At 41.0% G+C, this 21640-nt stretch overlaps 1 protein-coding gene across 1 annotated transcript in view; it reads left to right on the forward strand.

Moving 5' to 3' along the window:
• The first annotated feature begins 1860 nt into the window (after window positions 1-1860).
• The window catches only part of SPATS1 (spermatogenesis associated serine rich 1), a 137995-nt gene continuing 118215 nt past the window's right edge, over window positions 1861-21640 (forward strand). The window contains exon 1 of the mRNA XM_069728184.1: window positions 1861-1910. Coding sequence (XP_069584285.1) covers window positions 1877-1910 — 34 coding nt within the window. The 5' untranslated portion in view covers window positions 1861-1876. The remainder of the gene's footprint in view (window positions 1911-21640) is intronic.

The raw sequence follows: 21640 nt of genomic DNA on the forward strand, positions 1-21640 counted from the left end.
GAGGAAGCGACATAAAACACAAAACGCGCGTTGGGGTACATGGCAAAGGTTAAGGCAGAACATTGCATTCAGTGCATGTTATCTTTATGGCCATTTATGCCTATATGAAATATTTATGTGCACAAGTACTCAATTAATTTCCTTAGTAGATCCCTGAATGGGATCATATAAAAAAAATTCTTTTTACATTCTCTCCAGCTTGCATTTTTAACAATTAATTATTCAGACCCACGGAGTTAATCATGGCTCTCAGATGTAACCCATGCATTTTATGTATGTATAAATATATATATATATATATATATATATATATATATATATTTATTTATTTATTTATTTATTTATTTATTTTTTCCTTAAGGAATATATTTTCCGGTATTTTTCTTTGGAAGTGTTATTTATTTATGTGGAATAATAAACGTTGATATATTTTATTGGCATTTTTTGGTCTAATTTTTTCCTCCTTATTTGGTTACTGATCGGTGAGTCGCTATTTTCATGGGCATATACTGATTTATTACTGGTTTCTTTATATAGATTTGATACAGGCAAATTCATTATGAGGCACATGCTTCTAAATAAATTAGATGCATGTTACTAGTGTCATGCGCCTCTGCCAGAAGGACTGGGGTACACTTTTGGCATGATTTATACCCTTAAATAGCATACATTTTAATTAATTTTTGGCAGGTCTCACCACCCCCATCCCATCTTTGCCGCAGTTCGCCGAAACTGATGTAAAAATGACAAAGTTTTAAAATAGTTGCACAACTTCAACTTATGCAAAAGTTGTGCGACATATCAAGGTTTTTAATTGAGACAACTGTCAAAAGCACCTTAATAAATTTGGACCTTTGCGTTAAAATGATAATTTAATTGAAATTCTGAATAGACCTTGTTGGGTTTTATAGGGTTCTCTATTTTGTTTGAAAAGGGGCTTGAACCTTGTAATGCCTAACAATTCAGTGCAACCCTATGAACAACTATTCCCAGTCTTTCTTTTTTACTTTGAGTTTAATCTATCCTTCTGCGTTCTACTGGAATTTTTTATTTTCTCTGTGATTACAGTGGAGAAAAACATTTTCGTACATTCGCAATACCACCTTCTACTTTTAGCGAACCATCTTTTTACTGTTCATATTACTCAAGATGTTAAGGCTGGTTTTACTTTCTCCCTGTTTTGCTGCCTTTGCCTGATTTATTGCATACTCTTTTTCTATTTGTAATTTCACTCTTTCATTTTTTTTTTTTTCAATTTAATTTTAGTGCATCCATTTTGAGTACTTTTATGCTTTCTTTTAGCTATTTATTTCTACCTCGTTACTTTTATTTATCCATATTGGTTTGTTCCCATTTTATTCTATTGCATCTCTGGTAATAAAAAAAGATGCTTTTGATATATACGGTATGTATGTATATATATATATATATATATATATATATACTGTATATATACATACCATTTTGCATGCTGTATTCTTATTTTTGAGGACTTTGAGACTATTGGAAGAACAAATTTTGATTCTCTGATGTTAAATGTTTTGTTGGTTCTTAATAAAACATTGAATTTAAAGGTAAATAAAAATATATATTATTATATGGTCACTAATATATAAATATGTTTGTGGTCTTATGTTCCAGTAGCAGTGATAGTTCAGCTATGACAGTAGGAGGCATTCTATAGTCAAAGCTGCTGGTGTTTATTCTTCTGTCTCCTTGGAAATGTCATTGTTCTAAGGGAAGCAATTGTTGTCTGGACTCAATAGAAAGTCTGTTTACCTAAACATGCCAAGAATGTGGCCAGGACCACTGGGAGGAAGAAACCTTAAACTCTCCTGTGTGCACAGCTACTGTATATACCTCCTAGGGAGAGATCATGCTGGACCTACAGGAGCCTCTTCCCCACAAAGGTAACGAAGATATTTCTGGGAGACGTTATCGAATTGCATTTTAATTTATTTTAGACCACAATTCTAGAGCTGTGTCTGGTATTATTATTATTATTTATTATTATAGCGCCATTTTTTCCATGGCGCTTTACATGTGAGGAGGGGTATACATAATAAAAACAAGTACAATAATCTTGAACAATACAAGTCACAACTGGAACAGGAGGAGAGAGGACCCTGCCCGCGAAGGCTCACAATCTACAAGGGATGGGTGAGGATACAGTAGGCGAAGATAGAGCTGGTCGTGCAGCGGTTTGGTCGATCGGTGGTTACTGCAGGTTGTAGACTTGCCGGAAGAGGTAGGTTGGAAGGTTAAAGTTTAGTTTATTTTTTTTAACTCTAGTGAAATAGTGAGAATATGTGCTGTGGGAAAAATAAGTGTTTCTTCTGCCCTGCTGTCGAAGTTCCACTGAAAGAACCCAGGACACACAGGAAGAAAGAATTGCAGTTCGAAGCAATCAACCTTCTTCTTCAGGATATAACATTACTGAGGAAGAAGTTCAATAACTTTGAAATGTGTAGATATTAAAACCGCAATTCTTTAATCCTGTGTCCTTTCTGTGGAACTTCAGCAGCAGTGCAGAAAAACCACATATCATATTTTTGGGACTATAAGACGCACCAGACTATAAGACACACCCCAAATTTTCAGAAGGATAATAGAGAAAAAAATGAATGCATCAAGTGGGGGTCCGTGTTACAGTCCAAATTCAGCTTACCGGGAGGGAGGATCGGCAACACTGGTGGAGCCGGGTCACAGGAGGTGTTCTGTGGTCCAGCGATGATCCGACTTCCATCCCAAGCTTGCTCGGTGGTGTGGGGGCTCTGCCAACATTTTGTAAAAGCCAGAAGCCTCCGCACTTCCATTGCTGCTATGCGGTGGCCCACGGGAAAATGGCTACCAGAGGCAGATTGAGATCTCAGCACCTAGTCTTCCGAGATCTCGGGACGAGATCTTGTTGCCGAGATTTCAATATGCACATGCGCAGCATCCAGCGACCATTTTCCTGGAGGCCACTACATTGCAGCAATGGAAGTGCGGGAGCTCCAGGCTTTCAAAGCATGTCAGGCGGAGCCTCCATCTGACTCCATCTGGTCTGTTTTTCAGTGGTGTCCATCTTTTTGGTCGTGCATAAAAGCGCAGTCCGCCACAGTTTTGTGCACCTCTGAAAGGAAAGACGCCACTGAACAGAGACCAGAGTCCAGAGTAACTCTGCTGCCTCATTACAGTGAATGGATCCCTTGGGGTTTCATTTGAATCATGACACTCGGAGATTTAGGTGGAAACCCTGATGTAAGTGCTCAGCGTAGAGGGCTGGATAAATATGATCCCAAATGTTATTTAAAATGTTTCCAATAAAAGTTTAAACTAAATCCACAAAAAAGCAAGTCCCCACTCAGGTCCATTATCTGTTCACAGAAATATAGGGGGCTTCCACATTACTGGTAGCACAAAGCTCTAGAAAAGCAAAAAGACCCTCGCTACCCAAAAGAAATTCAGCAAATTCTGTGCTCTCAAATCCAAATGCCCTCTTCTCTTCTGAGCCCCAGTGTGCCTAAACCACATATAGACCCACATGTTTGACATTTCTGTAGCGATGAGAGACTGCCTAATTTTTGGGTGTGTGTCTCCAGAAGCATGAGCTGGGCATAACGTACTGGTCACTACAATGTACTGGTCACAATAGCAGATTTGCAATTTTCACCCACCAACATCCACTGCTACTCATTTATGGAAAACACCCATGGAGTCAAATTAACACTACACCTGTAGATAAGATTCCAAAGGGGTAAAATTTCCAAAATGGGATTTCTAGAGTGGGGTATTCTGCTTTTCTAGCACTTTGGGGCTCTGAGTCTGCAATCTATTCTAGGAAAATCTGTGCTGCGTAAGGTAAATAGCACTCCATCCCTCACGAGTCTCGCCATGTGGCTAAGCAGTAGAGTACAGCCACATATGGGGTATCTCCGCAATCAATTGGGCAACAAATTTTGGTGCCATTTTTATCCACTTATTCTGTGAAAAAGTAAAATCTGGAGCTAAAATCTAAATGTGGTGGTAAGAATTTAAATTTTGTCTTCACTGCCCAATGGTATAAAATTCTGTGACACACCTGTAGTGCCAATATGATCACTGCACCCTTAGATGAATTCATTGACATGTGTAGTTTATAACATGGGGTCACTTATGGGAGGGTTCTGCTTTTCTGGCACCTCAGGGGCTTTCCCAGTGGGTTCTTGCACCTGAAAACCATAACAGTAAAATCTGCAATATAGTATGGCTCTCCTTCCCTTCTGAGCTTTGTATTGGGCCTCAAAAGTAGTTCCCAGTAGGGTATTGGTGCAATCAGGGGAAATTGCACAATAAATTAACAGTTCCAGTTTTTTCCTATTAGCCCTTATAAAAATTAAAACTTGGGGCTAAAACAACATTTTAGCAGTAACCTGTAATCATTCTTTCCTCACTTTTTAACACAGCGTCAAAAGAATTTTTTGCAAAAAAGCGTCCATACAACGAATTTACTACACACTTCCACTAGAATAAAGTGGAAGAAGACGATGAATGCAAATGTATATTAAAACATGATACGTTTTTAAAGTAAATTCTTTCCTCACTGCCAAAAGGTATACATTTCTGTGAGGCACATGTGGTGTTAATATGATCACTCCACCCCTAGATGGATTTACTGAGAGGTGTAGTTTGTAAAATAATGTCACATATGGTGTGTTTCTGCTATTTTAGCACCTCAAGGGCTCAGCCAATGTGACATGGCACCCTCAAACCATTCCAGCAAAATCTAAACTCCAATATGAGCTTTGCACTGTGCCTCAAAAGTAGTTTTCCCCCACATATGGGGTATTGGCGTAGTCAGGAGAAATTGCACAACAAATTTTGAGGTTCATTTTATTCCGTTACCCTTCTGAAAATAAAAATTTGGGCGTAAAGTAAAATTTTTGTGAAAAAAAAAAGTTAAATGTTCACTTTTTTCCTTCCACGTTGCATTAATTTCCATTAAGCACCTGAAGGGTTAATAGACTTCTTGAATGTGGTTTTGAGGACTTTCACAGGTGCAGTTTTTAGAATGGCGTCACTTTTGGATATTTTCTGTAACAAGCCCCCCAAAGTCACTTTAAATGTGATGTGGTCCCTAAAAAAAATGTTTTTTTAGAAATTTTGTTGGCAAAATTAGAAATTGCTGATCAACTTTTAACCCATCTAACTTCTGTTGTGAATTCTGTTGTCAAGCTCCCTCCCGTGGTCATGAATGGTACTTCGGCTGGTTCTGTCCATGGGCTTCCTCTGGTGGTGGTGAGTGGGGCTGCGGCTTCTGAGGTTCCTTCCACAGGTGACAAGGTTAATTCGTTAGCTGGCTGCTCTATTTAACTCCACCTAGATCATTGCTCCATGCCACCTGTCAATGTTCCAGTATTGGTCTAGTTCACTCCTGGATCGTTCTTGTGACCTGTCTTCCCAGCAGAAGCTAAGTTCATGCTTGTTTTTCTCTGGTTTGCTATTTTTCTGTCCAGCTTGCTATTTTGATTGTTGTCTTGCTTGCTGGAAGCTCTGGGACGCAGAGGGAGCGCCTCCGCACCGTGAGTCGGTGCGGAGGGTCTTTTTGCGCCCTCTGCGTGGTCTTTTTGTAGTATTTTGTGCTGACCGCAAAGCTACCTTTCCTATCCTCTGTCTGTTCAGTAAGTCGGGCCTCACTTTGCTAAATCTATTTCATCTCTGTGTTTATAATTTTCATCTTTACTCACAGTCATTATGTGTGGGGGGCTGCCTTTTCCTTTGGGGAATTTCTCTGAGGCAAGGTAGGCTTTATTTTTCTATCTTTAGGGCTAGCTAGTTCCTTAGGCTGTGTCGAGTTGCATAGGGAGCGTTAGGAGCTATCCACGGCTATTTCTAGTGTGTGTGATAGGATTAGGGATTGCGGTCAGCAGAGTTCCCACGTCTCAGAGCTCGTCCTATATTATCAGTAACTATCAGGTCATTCCGTGTGCTCTTAACCACCAGGTCCATTATTGTCCTGACCACCAGGTCATAACAAACTTCCTAACAAAGATAATTTTTTCAAAAATTGTGCAGACGTATAGTAGACATGTGGCAAATATTATTTAATAACTACAGTATTTTGGGTGACATAGTTCTCTAGTTTAAGGGCATAAGAATTACATTTTGAAAATTGCCAAATTTTCAACATTTTCTGAATTCTGATAGTTTCACAAATAATTGCAAGGCATACTAAACAAATTGTACCACTATCATGAAGTACAGCTTGTTATGAGCAAATATTCTCAGAATCAGTGGGATCTGTTGAATTATTCCAGAGTTATTACCACATAAAGTGACACTGTTCAGATTTAAAAAATGAGGCCCGATCATTAACCTACAAAGTGGCTCTGTCCTTTAGGGGTTAACACATTGTTCTGAAATAACTAAATAGACAGATGATAATACTGTTTTTGCTAATCTTCCATTGTAGACACCATTTTATCTAGCAGAAAAAGGAAATCTAAAATTGTCACAATTTTGCAGTGACAGAGAGGATCCATATGAGTTCACAAACTCCTGCACTGAATAGAAGCACTTCTGTCTCATATTTAACGGTGCAGGTTTCTTTCAGCAGTGCAGGGGTTAAACTGTTCAGCTTGGAGTCTCTATAGCTTCCTTCTTGGAGAATCTCAGCTGTTCAGTATTGGCCACTCCCCTCTCCTATAAATTCTCACCTCTGACAATCTGGATTGCCAGGGTTAAGTCTTGCACTGTCTGATGAGGAGTGGAGGATTCGGTGTTCAGTAGAGGTGTTTTGGACAGTTGTTCTGTGTCAGTTGCTTGGTGTTTTGACTTTGTGCATAGTCCCTTTCCTCTCCTATTTAGTTTACCTTCCTTAAATCTTCCTTGTTCCCCTCTGTTGTCTGTGCATATTTTATATGATTGCTGTATTCATTTATCACTGTACATCCTTCCTTGTTTGTCTAATTTGTGTATTTACATACACTATTCCTTCCCACTTCCCTGGGTGGGGGAGAGGACACATAAGGGCTGATTCAGGAGAACAGCACGTTACGTGGCCCCAGCATCTTCACCATCAGAAGTAACTTAGAGAGCAGGAATAACTATGGCGCCCCTAGCGTTAGGGATATGGTAGGAGCTCCTGGCCGCGAATAATCAGACAACAGAATTGTGACAATAATATAGAGGTTCAAATCAAAAGAAAAGAATGTAATTTCTCTCTAATGCTGGTTTAATAATAACTACAAGGTAGGTTGAATTCTTACAGCTGGTTATTTTTCTTCTAATGATCTGGTTTGCAGACAATTCCTTTTCCAAAATAATGAACTTTGTGATTAATGAACTTTTTATACTTAAAAGGTCACTGGATCCACATGAAATACTTCTTCTAGTTTGGGTCCGACCATCATTTGGCTGTTTCTTAGCATAACTTGCCTTGCCTGCTAGTATTTTTTGCAAATCTGCAATTTTGTAAAACTCTAAGCAGCTGACTTGGCAGACTATAATGTATGCAAACTTCAGCATCTTAAAGTTAACAAAGAATATGATCAGAGTGAAATTTAGTAATAAAAAAACATTGGCTCCCCAAAATAAAGAACTTTTGCCTTTAGCATAATCATGTGAATATTTTCTATTTTTTTCTCCTGGCACCATGAGGCAATATACAAAACGTACACAGTCACTTCATATAACTATTTCCACAAGGACTAAAAATATCTATTTTTGATCCTTGTCATGCCCTCCATAGTGTGTGCTGCTGTGCTGTCCCTGCTGCAATAGCATGACTGGTAAACTATCCATGATCTATGTCATTAAACCATTTCGATTACACATTATAAAGCCACAATCTAACACCCCATCATTCTCCCAGAAATGAAATTCCAAGGTGCCACCAGATTTTCATGGCAGCTGAGGTCCCCCAGGTCTCTTATCATTGTGCTGGAAATGACTGAATCAATTTGATGTGAATCCAATCTGTGCCAAATTTTATGAAATTCGCAAGTCCTGGCGAAATGTGAACGATTTTCTATTTCCCGTGCTCAAATAGTCAAAACAAATACACCCCACCATTTCATAAATTGTAGAAGACCGCATAAGTCCTAGGATGCTCTCAGCCATAAACGTGAATGCTTCTCCAGAATGCCTTGCAGCTATTGCATCACATGATATGGTGCAACCAATCACAAGGTACTATCATAGCTTGTATAATAGCAGAATGCAGCAGCCATTTAAGGGTGGTTGTCACAATTCATTTTTGGATTCATCATGACAGCTCTAGTTCTGATTTATTTAAATGTTTCTTTTTTCTTCTGGGCCAGGAAGGGTTAATGTCAGTTTTCTTGCTGGAAGCTGCTTTGTTGCTGGTCAGATGATGTGGGTGGTGACCACTCCTGCCATCCTTTAAATAGTCACATGATGCATCAGCTGACTGTCCATAATAGAGTTTTTCTATGAAGACCAGCCCAGGAGTTTGGAGCTGTCTGGTGCCAGCGGAGTGTCTGTTGCTTTTGTGGAGTTTGGGTTCCTGGTTCTGTATCCTCTGCTGCTTGAAGCTTGGCAGTGGAAGCAGTAGCTAAGTATTGTTTTCCCTTTCCTTGTCTGTCTCGTGCTTGTTACTACCCCTGTATTTATACCATCTGCCGTGGTGAGACTAGAGTCAATGCTGGCACATGATGGTGGAGGGGGAAGAACCCCCATAGGGTGTTAGTGGAGCTTAGGGATAGGCACAGGTTGTGGCTAGAAGGTGCCTCATCTCTCGCTCCCTACTGTTAGGGCCTTCATCTACGTTTTCCCATCCCATTGATTTAGCTGTGCAGTCTGCCGGACTTACTCATCCCGAGCGTGAAAGTGATAAAAGATAGTGAAAGGACATCAGAGCTCACAACTAAGAAATATAGGCAGGAAGAGAACATTGGAAAAAAGCTTCACACATTGTTTTGCACCAATGTAGCAGATAGAACTTGTCGCCGATAGATACAAATATTCAATTGAAGGGATGGAGAGAGATTGGAGAGGTGCCAGACTGAGTGACAACAGTGACAGACTGAGTGTGATTGAAAGGGTGAAATGGTGTAGACGAAATCTATCCTCCTGTATTTAACTTGCAGTAACATTTTTTTATCCGTTCTTCATGCACTAAAAAGTAGCAGCAAGCCATTACGATATTTTTTACAGAAAGAAATATGAAAAAAATATGAAATCCATGCCAGTCAGACAGTGTGCTTGTTTGTCACAAGTGACTGAATTATGTTTTTCATTTCTTGTGCAATATCTTTTGTTAAGGGGGGCAGCACGGTGGCGCAGTGGATAGCACTGCAGCCTTGCAGCGCTGGGGTCCTGGGTTCTAATCTCACCCAGGACAACATCTGCAAAGAGTTTGTATGTTCTCTCCGTGTTTGCGTGGGTTTCCTCCGGGCACTCCGGTTTCCTCCCACATTCCAAAGACATACTGATAGGAATTCTAGATTGTGAGCCCCAATGGGGACAGCGATGATAATGTGTGCAAACTGTAAAGCGCTGCGGAATATGTTAGCGCTATATAAAAATAAAGATTATTATTATTATTATTATTAATATCAGTGGTTAACACTATTGCTTTATCGCACTGGGGTCTTGGGAGCAAATCGCACAAGGGACATCATCTGTTTGTGAGTTTCCTCCGGATACTTCAGTATAATTTTTGGATAGCTTTTTTATTTAATAAAATAAGAAAAGTATGTCACTATGTTAACAAATAAGCTGTTGGTTACTACTGTTTTGCCATCTGTTTCTATGGGGTTGGAAACAGTCCTAAAACACATCAAAGTGTTGCACACATCTTCCTGTCAAATCGATTAGCCTTGAATCAAATATTTGAGGACAATTTATCGAACTTGGTGAATTCAAATTTTAAAATATTTCATCATCTCTAGTTCACATTTCTATTACACTAAAATACAGCAGTCTATTATTGCAGCAATTATGTGACTCCATGGTCAACAGTACGTAAGGATACCCCTTTAAAACAGCAGTAAACACAGCTAATACATAAGTGTAAGAATATATAAAAAAATTCCTCCCTTAATCTCCCCATTTTCTTTGTTTCTATTTTGTTTGATATTTTAGTTAAAGTTGGGAAATGTAAAAAGGAATCTTTTCTGTGCGTCTTAGAGGCTCAGTCATGTCCTCCATGATGCACATCGCTGTTCTCTATATGACGCTGGTGATTAACCCCTGTGTTATCTGCAAGATTGACAATTTCCGTATTATGCTGTAGAATTACAGATCATGATAACCATTTCATGTTTACATTAATTGTATATTTCTAGCATAAAAAAAAAATTCTGTGCATAAATGGGTTGCCCTCAACTAGGACAACCCCTTTAGGGTATGTGCACATGTTGCGGATTTGACTGCGGATCTGCAGCGGATTTGGCCCTGCGGATCCACTGCAGTTTTCCATGCGTGGTACAGCACCATGTAAACCTATGGAAAACAAAATCCGCAGTGCACATGCTGTGGAAAATTCAGCGCAGAAACGCTGCAGATTATTTTCTGCAGCATGTCAATTCTTTGTGTGGATTCTGCAACGTTTTATGTTCTGATCCAGTGACCTTGGAGCAGCATGAAAACTTTCACTGGAGTAGGTGGTAACTATACTGACCGCAAATCCTGATCTTAACACCGCAACTAGAAGTAGCCGTGGGGTGTACTTAACAACCTAGACACCTCGTCACAGCCGGAGGACTAAATACCCCTAAAGATGGAAATAGGAATACTACCTTGCCTCAGAGCAGAACCCCAAAGGATAGGCAGCCACCCACAAATATTGGCTGTGAGTAGGAGAGGAAAGACGCACACAGGCAGAAGACAGGATTTAGCACAAGAGGCCACTCTAGCTAAAATAGGAAAGGATAGGACAGAGTACTGTGCGGTCAGTATTAAAACCCTTCCAAAAATATCCACAGCAGATTATACAAAAAATTCCTCCATCTAACTATAGACGTGGAACGAATATCTGCAACTCCAGAGACTCCAACACTCAGAGCAGGAATACAATCAAAAAACAAGCACACAGCTTGTGTGCCATAGAAAAAGAAACAGACACTTATCTTTGCTGAATTGGCAGCTAAGCAGGAGAAGCCAGACAAAGGTCCAACACTTCCCAAGAAACATTGACAACTGGCAAGGACTAATGAGTCCTGCAAACCTAAATACCCCAGTCAGAATTGCAATCAGCAGATACACCTGTCCAGGACTGCAGCCCAGGGACAACCACCGGAGGGAGCCCAAAAGCAGAATTCACAACAGTACCCCCCCTTGAGGAGGGGTCACCGAACCCTCACCAGAGCCTCCAGGCCGATCAAGATGAGCCAGATGAAAGGCACGAACCAAATCAGCGGCATGGACATCAGAGGCAAAACCCCAAGAATTATCCTCCTGGCCATAACCCTTCCATTTGACAAGGTACTGAAGCTTCCGCCTCGAAAAACGGGAATCCAAAATCTTCTCAACAACCTATTCCAACTCCCCATCAACCAACACAGGGGCCGGAGGATCAACAGAGGGAACAACGGGTTCCACATATTTCCGCAATAAAGATCTATGGAAGACATTATGGATAGCAAAAGAGGCCGGAAACGGCAGTCGAAAAGACACCGGATTAATAATCTCAGAAATCCTGTCAGGACCAATAAACCAAGGCTTAAACTTAGGAAAAGAAACCTTCATAGGAACATGACGGGAAGACAACCAGACCAGATCCCCAACCCGAAGCCGGGAACCAACACACCGACGACGGTTAGCAAAACGTTGAGCCTCCTCCTGAGACAACACCAAATTGTCCACCACATGAGCCCAAATCTGCTGCAACCTGTCAACCACAGAATACACACCAGGACAGTCAGAAGGCTCAACCTTCCCAGAAGAAAAACGAGGATGAAAACCAAAATTACAAAAGAAAGGCGAAACCAAAGTAGCCGAACTAGCCCGATTAATAAGGGCAAACTCGGCCAATGGCAAGAAAGCCACCCAATCATCCTGACCAGCAGACACAAAGCATCTCAAATAAGTCTCCAAAGTCTGATTAGTACGCTCGGTCTAGCCATTTGTCTGAGGATGAAACGCAGAAGAAAAAGACAAATCAATGCCCAGCCTAGCACAAAAGGCTCGCCAAAACCTAGAAACAAACTGGGAACCTCTGTCGGACACAATATTCTCCGGAATACCATGCAAACGGACCACATGCTGAAAAAACAACGGAACCAAATCCGAAGAGGAAGGCAATTTAGGCAAAGGCACCAAATGAACCATCTTAGAGAACCGGTCACAAACAACCCAGATCCATTATTGTCCTGACCACCAGGTCATAACAAACTTCCTAACAAAGATAATTTTTTCAAAAATTGTGCAGACGTATAGTAGACATGTGGCAAATATTATTTAATAACTACAGTATTTTGGGTGACATAGTTCTCTAGTTTAAGGGCATAAGAATTACATTTTGAAAATTGCCAAATTTTCAACATTTTCTGAATTCTGATAGTTTCACAAATAATTGCAAGGCATACTAAACAAATTGTACCACTATCATGAAGTACAGCTTGTTATGAGCAAATATTCTCAGAATCAGTGGGATCTGTTGAATTATTCCAGAGTTATTACCACATATAGTGACACTGTTCAGATTTAAAAAATGAGGCCCGATCATTAACCTACAAAGTGGCTCTGTCCTTTAGGGGTTAACACATTGTTCTGAAATAACTAAATAGACAGATGATAATACTGTTTTTGCTAATCTTCCATTGTAGACACCATTTTATCTAGCAGAAAAAGGAAATCTAAAATTGTCACAATTTTGCAGTGACAGAGAGGATCCATATGAGTTCACAAACTCCTGCACTGAATAGATGCACTTCTGTCTCATATTTAACGGTGCAGGTTTCTTTCAGCAGTGCAGGGGTTAAACTGTTCAGCTTGGAGTCTCTATAGCTTCCTTCTTGGAGAATCTCAGCTGTTCAGTATTGGCCACTCCCCTCTCCTATAAATTCTCACCTCTGACAATCTGGATTGCCAGGGTTAAGTCTTGCACTGTCTGATGAGGAGTGGAGGATTCGGTGTTCAGTAGAGGTGTTTTGGACAGTTGTTCTGTGTCAGTTGCTTGGTGTTTTGACTTTGTGCATAGTCCCTTTCCTCTCCTATTTAGTTTACCTTCCTTAAATCTTCCTTGTTCCCCTCTGTTGTCTGTGCATATTTTATATGATTGCTGTATTCATTTATCACTGTACATCCTTCCTTGTTTGTCTAATTTGTGTATTTACATACACTATTCCTTCCCACTTCCCTGGGTGGGGGAGAGGACACATAAGGGCTGATTCAGGAGAACAGCACGTTACGTGGCCCCAGCATCTTCACCATCAGAAGTAACTTAGAGAGCAGGAATAACTATGGCGCCCCTAGCGTTAGGGATATGGTAGGAGCTCCTGGCCGCGAATAATCAGACAACAGAATTGTGACAATAATATAGAGGTTCAAATCAAAAGAAAAGAATGTAATTTCTCTCTAATGCTGGTTTAATAATAACTACAAGGTAGGTTGAATTCTTACAGTTGGTTATTTTTCTTCTAATGATCTGGTTTGCAGACAATTCCTTTTCCAAAATAATGAACTTTGTGATTAATGAACTTTTTATACTTAAAAGGTCACTGGATCCACATGAAATACTTCTTCTAGTTTGGGTCCGACCATCATTTGGCTGTTTCTTAGCATAACTTGCCTTGCCTGCTAGTATTTTTTGCAAATCTGCAATTTTGTAAAACTCTAAGCAGCTGACTTGGCAGACTATAATGTATAAAAAAGAAAAAACAGCAAAACATGGCAGAGGTTCTTACCTGCCTAGGCCTTCAAACAAATGCACTAACAGGATGCAGTGGACCCATGTGGTAAAATAGAAACACAGGTGCAGCATAACCGATGACGCAGCCACTCACCAGCTACCAAACTAATGGAGGGGGCGGCTGCTTGGCACATAGCTGCACATAAAAACTTGCATGTGGCGCTGTTCACACAATGGAGATGCACAGCATCCAGGCAGGCCTAGTAGTGACACCCTTCTATTAGATCAGGCGGGCCTGCCCAGCGCTATCCAAATGCACCCCATGTGCACAGACACCACAGTTTACAAGTAGAAAATGGGCCCAACTGCACCCCGAAAAAAAAAGTGCAAAAGACACATAAAAAAATATTATGTGAGGTATTGGTTTATATTCTGGCCAAAATACGCAAGCTCATAACCCACGTCAAGGGTCCTCACGCTTATGAGTCCTATCTCTAAACAGCAAAAGTACAAAAAGAGGATTCAGAGATCCTCCAAAAATTAGAAAAAACAGCAAAACATGGCAGAGGTTCTTACCTGCCTAGGCCTTCAAACAAATGCACTAACAGGATGCAGTGGACCCATGTGGTAAAATAGAAACACAGGTGCAGCATAACCGATGACGCAGCCACTCACCAGCTACCAAACTAATGGAGGGGGCGGCTGCTTGGCACATAGCTGCACATAAAAACTTGCATGTGGCGCTGTTCACACAATGGAGATGCACAGCATCCAGGCAGGCCTAGTAGTGACACCCTTCTATTAGATCAGGCGGGCCTGCCCAGCGCTATCCAAATGCACCCCATGTGCACAGACACCACAGTTTACAAGTAGAAAATGGGCCCAACTGCACCCCGAAAAAAAAAGTGCAAAAAACACATAAAAAAATATTATGTGAGGTATTGGTTTATATTCTGGCCAAAATACGCAAGCTCATAACCCACGTCAAGGGTCCTCACGCTTATGAGTCCTATCTCTAAACAGCAAAAGTACAAAAAGAGGATTCAGAGATCCTCCAAAAATTAGAAAAAACAGCAAAACATGGCAGAGGTTCTTACCTGCCTAGGCCTCCAAACAAATGCACTAACAGGATGCAGTGGACCCATGTGGTAAAATAGAAACACAGGTGCAGCATAACCGATGACGCAGCCACTCACCAGCTACCAAACTAATGGAGGGGGCGGCTGCTTGGCACATAGCTGCACATAAAAACTTGCATGTGGCGCTGTTCACACAATGGAGATGCACAGCATCCAGGCAGGCCTAGTAGTGACACCCTTCTATTAGATCAGGCGGGCCACAGCGCCACATGCAAGTTTTTATGTGCAGCTATGTGCCAAGCAGCCGCCCCCTCCATTAGTTTGGTAGCTGGTGAGTGGCTGCGTCATCGGTTATGCTGCACCTGTGTTTCTATTTTACCACATGGGTCCACTGCATCCTGTTAGTGCATTTGTTTGAAGGCCTAGGCAGGTAAGAACCTCTGCCATGTTTTGCTGTTTTTTCTAATTTTTGGAGGATCTCTGAATCCTCTTTTTGTACTTTTGCTGTTTAGAGACTATAATGTATGCAAACTTCAGCATCTTAAAGTTAACAAAGAATATGATCAGAGTGAAATTTAGTAATAAAAAAACATTGGCTCCCCAAAATAAAGAACTTTTGCCTTTAGCATAATCATGTGAATATTTTCTATTTTTTTCTCCTGGCACCATGAGGCAATATACAAAACGTACACAGTCACTTCATATAACTATTTCCACAAGGACTAAAAATATCTATTTTTGATCCTTGTCATGCCCTCCATAGTGTGTGCTGCTGTGCTGTCCCTGCTGCAATAGCATGACTGGTAAACTATCCATGATCTATGTCATTAAACCATTTCGATTACACATTATAAAGCCACAATCTAACACCCCATCATTCTCCCAGAAATGAAATTCCAAGGTGCCACCAGATTTTCATGGCAGCTGAGGTCCCCCAGGTCTCTTATCATTGTGCTGGAAATGACTGAATCAATTTGATGTGAATCCAATCTGTGCCAAATTTTATGAAATTCGCAAGTCCTGGCGAAATGTGAACGATTTTCTATTTCCCGTGCTCAAATAGTCAAAAAAAATACCCCCCCACCATTTCATAAATTGTAGAAGACCGCATAAGTCCTAGGATGCTCTCAGCCATAAACGTGAATGCTTCTCCAGAATGCCTTGCAGCTATTGCATCACATGATATGGTGCAACCAATCACAAGGTACTATCATAGCTTGTATAATAGCAGAATGCAGCAGCCATTTAAGGGTGGTTGTCACAATTCATTTTTGGATTCATCATGACAGCTCTAGTTCTGATTTATTTAAATGTTTCTTTTTTCTTCTGGGCCAGGAAGGGTTAATGTCAGTTTTCTTGCTGGAAGCTGCTTTGTTGCTGGTCAGATGATGTGGGTGGTGACCACTCCTGCCATCCTTTAAATAGTCACATGATGCATCAGCTGACTGTCCGTAACAGAGTTTTTCTATGAAGACCAGCCCAGGAGTTTGGAGCTGTCTGGTGCCAGCGGAGTGTCTGTTGCTTTTGTGGAGTTTGGGTTCCTGGTTCTGTATCCTCTGCTGCTTGAAGCTTGGCAGTGGAAGCAGTAGCTAAGTATCGTTTTCCCTTTCCTTGTCTGTCTCGTGCTTGTTACTACCCCTGTATTTATACCATCTGCCGTGGTGAGACTAGAGTCAATGCTGGCACATGATGGTGGAGGGGGAAGAACCCCCATAGGGTGTTAGTGGAGCTTAGGGATAGGCACAGGTTGTGGCTAGAAGGTGCCTCATCTCTCGCTCCCTACTGTTAGGGCCTTCATCTACGTTTTCCCATCCCATTGATTTAGCTGTGCAGTCTGCCGGACTTACTCATCCCGAGCGTGAAAGTGATAAAAGATAGTGAAAGGACATCAGAGCTCACAACTAAGAAATATAGGCAGGAAGAGAACATTGGAAAAAAGCTTCACACATTGTTTTGCACCAATGTAGCAGATAGAACTTGTCGCCGATAGATACAAATATTCAATTGAAGGGATGGAGAGAGATTGGAGAGGTGCCAGACTGAGTGACAACAGTGACAGACTGAGTGTGATTGAAAGGGTGAAATGGTGTAGACGAAATCTATCCTCCTGTATTTAACTTGCAGTAACATTTTTTTATCCGTTCTTCATGCACTAAAAAGTAGCAGCAAGCCATTACGATATTTTTTACAGAAAGAAATATGAAAAAAATATGAAATCCATGCCAGTCAGACAGTGTGCTTGTTTGTCACAAGTGACTGAATTATGTTTTTCATTTCTTGTGCAATATCTTTTGTTAAGGGGGGCAGCACGGTGGCGCAGTGGATAGCACTGCAGCCTTGCAGCGCTGGGGTCCTGGGTTCTAATCCCACCCAGGACAACATCTGCAAAGAGTTTGTATGTTCTCTCCGTGTTTGCGTGGGTTTCCTCCGGGCACTCCGGTTTCCTCCCACATTCCAAAGACATACTGATAGGAATTCTAGATTGTGAGCCCCAATGGGGATAATGTGTGCAAACTGTAAAGCGCTGCGGAATATGTTAGCGCTATATAAAAATAAAGATTATTATTATTATTATTATTAATATCAGTGGTTAACACTATTGCTTTATCGCACTGGGGTCTTGGGAGCAAATCGCACAAGGGACATCATCTGTTTGTGAGTTTCCTCCGGATACTTCAGTATAATTTTTGGATAGCTTTTTTATTTAATAAAATAAGAAAAGTATGTCACTATGTTAACAAATAAGCTGTTGGTTACTACTGTTTTGCCATCTGTTTCTATGGGGTTGGAAACAGTCCTAAAACACATCAAAGTGTTGCACACATCTTCCTGTCAAATCGATTAGCCTTGAATCAAATATTTGAGGACAATTTATCGAACTTGGTGAATTCAAATTTTAAAATATTTCATCATCTCTAGTTCACATTTCTATTACACTAAAATACAGCAGTCTATTATTGCAGCAATTATGTGACTCCATGGTCAACAGTACGTAAGGAAACCCCTTTAAAACAGCAGTAAACACAGCTAATACATAAGTGTAAGAATATATAAAAAAATTCCTCCCTTAATCTCCCCATTTTCTTTGTTTCTATTTTGTTTGATATTTTAGTTAAAGTTGGGAAATGTAAAAAGGAATCTTTTCTGTGCGTCTTAGAGGCTCAGTCATGTCCTCCATGATGCACATCGCTGTTCTCTATATGACGCTGGTGATTAACCCCTGTGTTATCTGCAAGATTGACAATTTCCGTATTATGCTGTAGAATTACAGATCATGATAACCATTTCATGTTTACATTAATTGTATATTTCTAGCATAAAAAAAAAATTCTGTGCATAAATGGGTTGCCCTCAACTAGGACAACCCCTTTAGGGTATGTGCACATGTTGCGGATTTGACTGCGGATCTGCAGCGGATTTGGCCCTGCGGATCCACTGCAGTTTTCCATGCGTGGTACAGCACCATGTAAACCTATGGAAAACAAAATCCGCAGTGCACATGCTGTGGAAAATTCAGCGCAGAAACGCTGCAGATTATTTTCTGCAGCATGTCAATTCTTTGTGTGGATTCTGCAACGTTTTATGTTCTGATCCAGTGACCTTGGAGCAGCATGAAAACTTTCACTGGAGTAGGTGGTAACTATACTGACCGCAAATCCTGATCTTAACACCGCAACTAGAAGTAGCCGTGGGGTGTACTTAACAACCTAGACACCTCGTCACAGCCGGAGGACTAAATACCCCTAAAGATGGAAATAGGAATACTACCTTGCCTCAGAGCAGAACCCCAAAGGATAGGCAGCCACCCACAAATATTGGCTGTGAGTAGGAGAGGAAAGACGCACACAGGCAGAAGACAGGATTTAGCACAAGAGGCCACTCTAGCTAAAATAGGAAAGGATAGGACAGAGTACTGTGCGGTCAGTATTAAAACCCTTCCAAAAATATCCACAGCAGATTATACAAAAAATTCCTCCATCTAACTATAGACGTGGAACGAATATCTGCAACTCCAGAGACTCCAACACTCAGAGCAGGAATACAATCAAAAAACAAGCACACAGCTTGTGTGCCATAGAAAAAGAAACAGACACTTATCTTTGCTGAATTGGCAGCTAAGCAGGAGAAGCCAGACAAAGGTCCAACACTTCCCAAGAAACATTGACAACTGGCAAGGACTAATGAGTCCTGCAAACCTAAATACCCCAGTCAGAATTGCAATCAGCAGATACACCTGTCCAGGACTGCAGCCCAGGGACAACCACCGGAGGGAGCCCAAAAGCAGAATTCACAACAGTACCCCCCCTTGAGGAGGGGTCACCGAACCCTCACCAGAGCCTCCAGGCCGATCAAGATGAGCCAGATGAAAGGCACGAACCAAATCAGCGGCATGGACATCAGAGGCAAAACCCCAAGAATTATCCTCCTGGCCATAACCCTTCCATTTGACAAGGTACTGAAGCTTCCGCCTCGAAAAACGGGAATCCAAAATCTTCTCAACAACCTATTCCAACTCCCCATCAACCAACACAGGGGCCGGAGGATCAACAGAGGGAACAACGGGTTCCACATATTTCCGCAATAAAGATCTATGGAAGACATTATGGATAGCAAAAGAGGCCGGAAACGGCAGTCGAAAAGACACCGGATTAATAATCTCAGAAATCCTGTCAGGACCAATAAACCAAGGCTTAAACTTAGGAAAAGAAACCTTCATAGGAACATGACGGGAAGACAACCAGACCAGATCCCCAACCCGAAGCCGGGAACCAACACACCGACGACGGTTAGCAAAACGTTGAGCCTCCTCCTGAGACAACACCAAATTGTCCACCACATGAGCCCAAATCTGCTGCAACCTGTCAACCACAGAATACACACCAGGACAGTCAGAAGGCTCAACCTTCCCAGAAGAAAAACGAGGATGAAAACCAAAATTACAAAAGAAAGGCGAAACCAAAGTAGCCGAACTAGCCCGATTAATAAGGGCAAACTCGGCCAATGGCAAGAAAGCCACCCAATCATCCTGATCAGCAGACACAAAGCATCTCAAATAAGTCTCCAAAGTCTGATTAGTACGCTCGGTCTAGCCATTTGTCTGAGGATGAAACGCAGAAGAAAAAGACAAATCAATGCCCAGCCTAGCACAAAAGGCTCGCCAAAACCTAGAAACAAACTGGGAACCTCTGTCGGACACAATATTCTCCGGAATACCATGCAAACGGACCACATGCTGAAAAAACAACGGAACCAAATCCGAAGAGGAAGGCAATTTAGGCAAAGGCACCAAATGAACCATCTTAGAGAACCGGTCACAAACAACCCAGATCCATTATTGTCCTGACCACCAGGTCATAACAAACTTCCTAACAAAGATAATTTTTTCAAAAATTGTGCAGACGTATAGTAGACATGTGGCAAATATTATTTAATAACTACAGTATTTTGGGTGACATAGTTCTCTAGTTTAAGGGCATAAGAATTACATTTTGAAAATTGCCAAATTTTCAACATTTTCTGAATTCTGATAGTTTCACAAATAATTGCAAGGCATACTAAACAAATTGTACCACTATCATGAAGTACAGCTTGTTATGAGCAAATATTCTCAGAATCAGTGGGATCTGTTGAATTATTCCAGAGTTATTACCACATAAAGTGACACTGTTCAGATTTAAAAAATGAGGCCCGATCATTAACCTACAAAGTGGCTCTGTCCTTTAGGGGTTAACACATTGTTCTGAAATAACTAAATAGACAGATGATAATACTGTTTTTGCTAATCTTCCATTGTAGACACCATTTTATCTAGCAGAAAAAGGAAATCTAAAATTGTCACAATTTTGCAGTGACAGAGAGGATCCATATGAGTTCACAAACTCCTGCACTGAATAGAAGCACTTCTGTCTCATATTTAACGGTGCAGGTTTCTTTCAGCAGTGCAGGGGTTAAACTGTTCAGCTTGGAGTCTCTATAGCTTCCTTCTTGGAGAATCTCAGCTGTTCAGTATTGGCCACTCCCCTCTCCTATAAATTCTCACCTCTGACAATCTGGATTGCCAGGGTTAAGTCTTGCACTGTCTGATGAGGAGTGGAGGATTCGGTGTTCAGTAGAGGTGTTTTGGACAGTTGTTCTGTGTCAGTTGCTTGGTGTTTTGACTTTGTGCATAGTCCCTTTCCTCTCCTATTTAGTTTACCTTCCTTAAATCTTCCTTGTTCCCCTCTGTTGTCTGTGCATATTTTATATGATTGCTGTATTCATTTATCACTGTACATCCTTCCTTGTTTGTCTAATTTGTGTATTTACATACACTATTCCTTCCCACTTCCCTGGGTGGGGGAGAGGACACATAAGGGCTGATTCAGGAGAACAGCACGTTACGTGGCCCCAGCATCTTCACCATCAGAAGTAACTTAGAGAGCAGGAATAACTATGGCGCCCCTAGCGTTAGGGATATGGTAGGAGCTCCTGGCCGCGAATAATCAGACAACAGAATTGTGACAATAATATAGAGGTTCAAATCAAAAGAAAAGAATGTAATTTCTCTCTAATGCTGGTTTAATAATAACTACAAGGTAGGTTGAATTCTTACAGTTGGTTATTTTTCTTCTAATGATCTGGTTTGCAGACAATTCCTTTTCCAAAATAATGAACTTTGTGATTAATGAACTTTTTATACTTAAAAGGTCACTGGATCCACATGAAATACTTCTTCTAGTTTGGGTCCGACCATCATTTGGCTGTTTCTTAGCATAACTTGCCTTGCCTGCTAGTATTTTTTGCA

The sequence above is a fragment of the Ranitomeya imitator genome, chromosome 5 (assembly GCF_032444005.1).
Source record: "Ranitomeya imitator isolate aRanImi1 chromosome 5, aRanImi1.pri, whole genome shotgun sequence".
Taxonomy (NCBI): domain Eukaryota; kingdom Metazoa; phylum Chordata; class Amphibia; order Anura; family Dendrobatidae; genus Ranitomeya; species Ranitomeya imitator.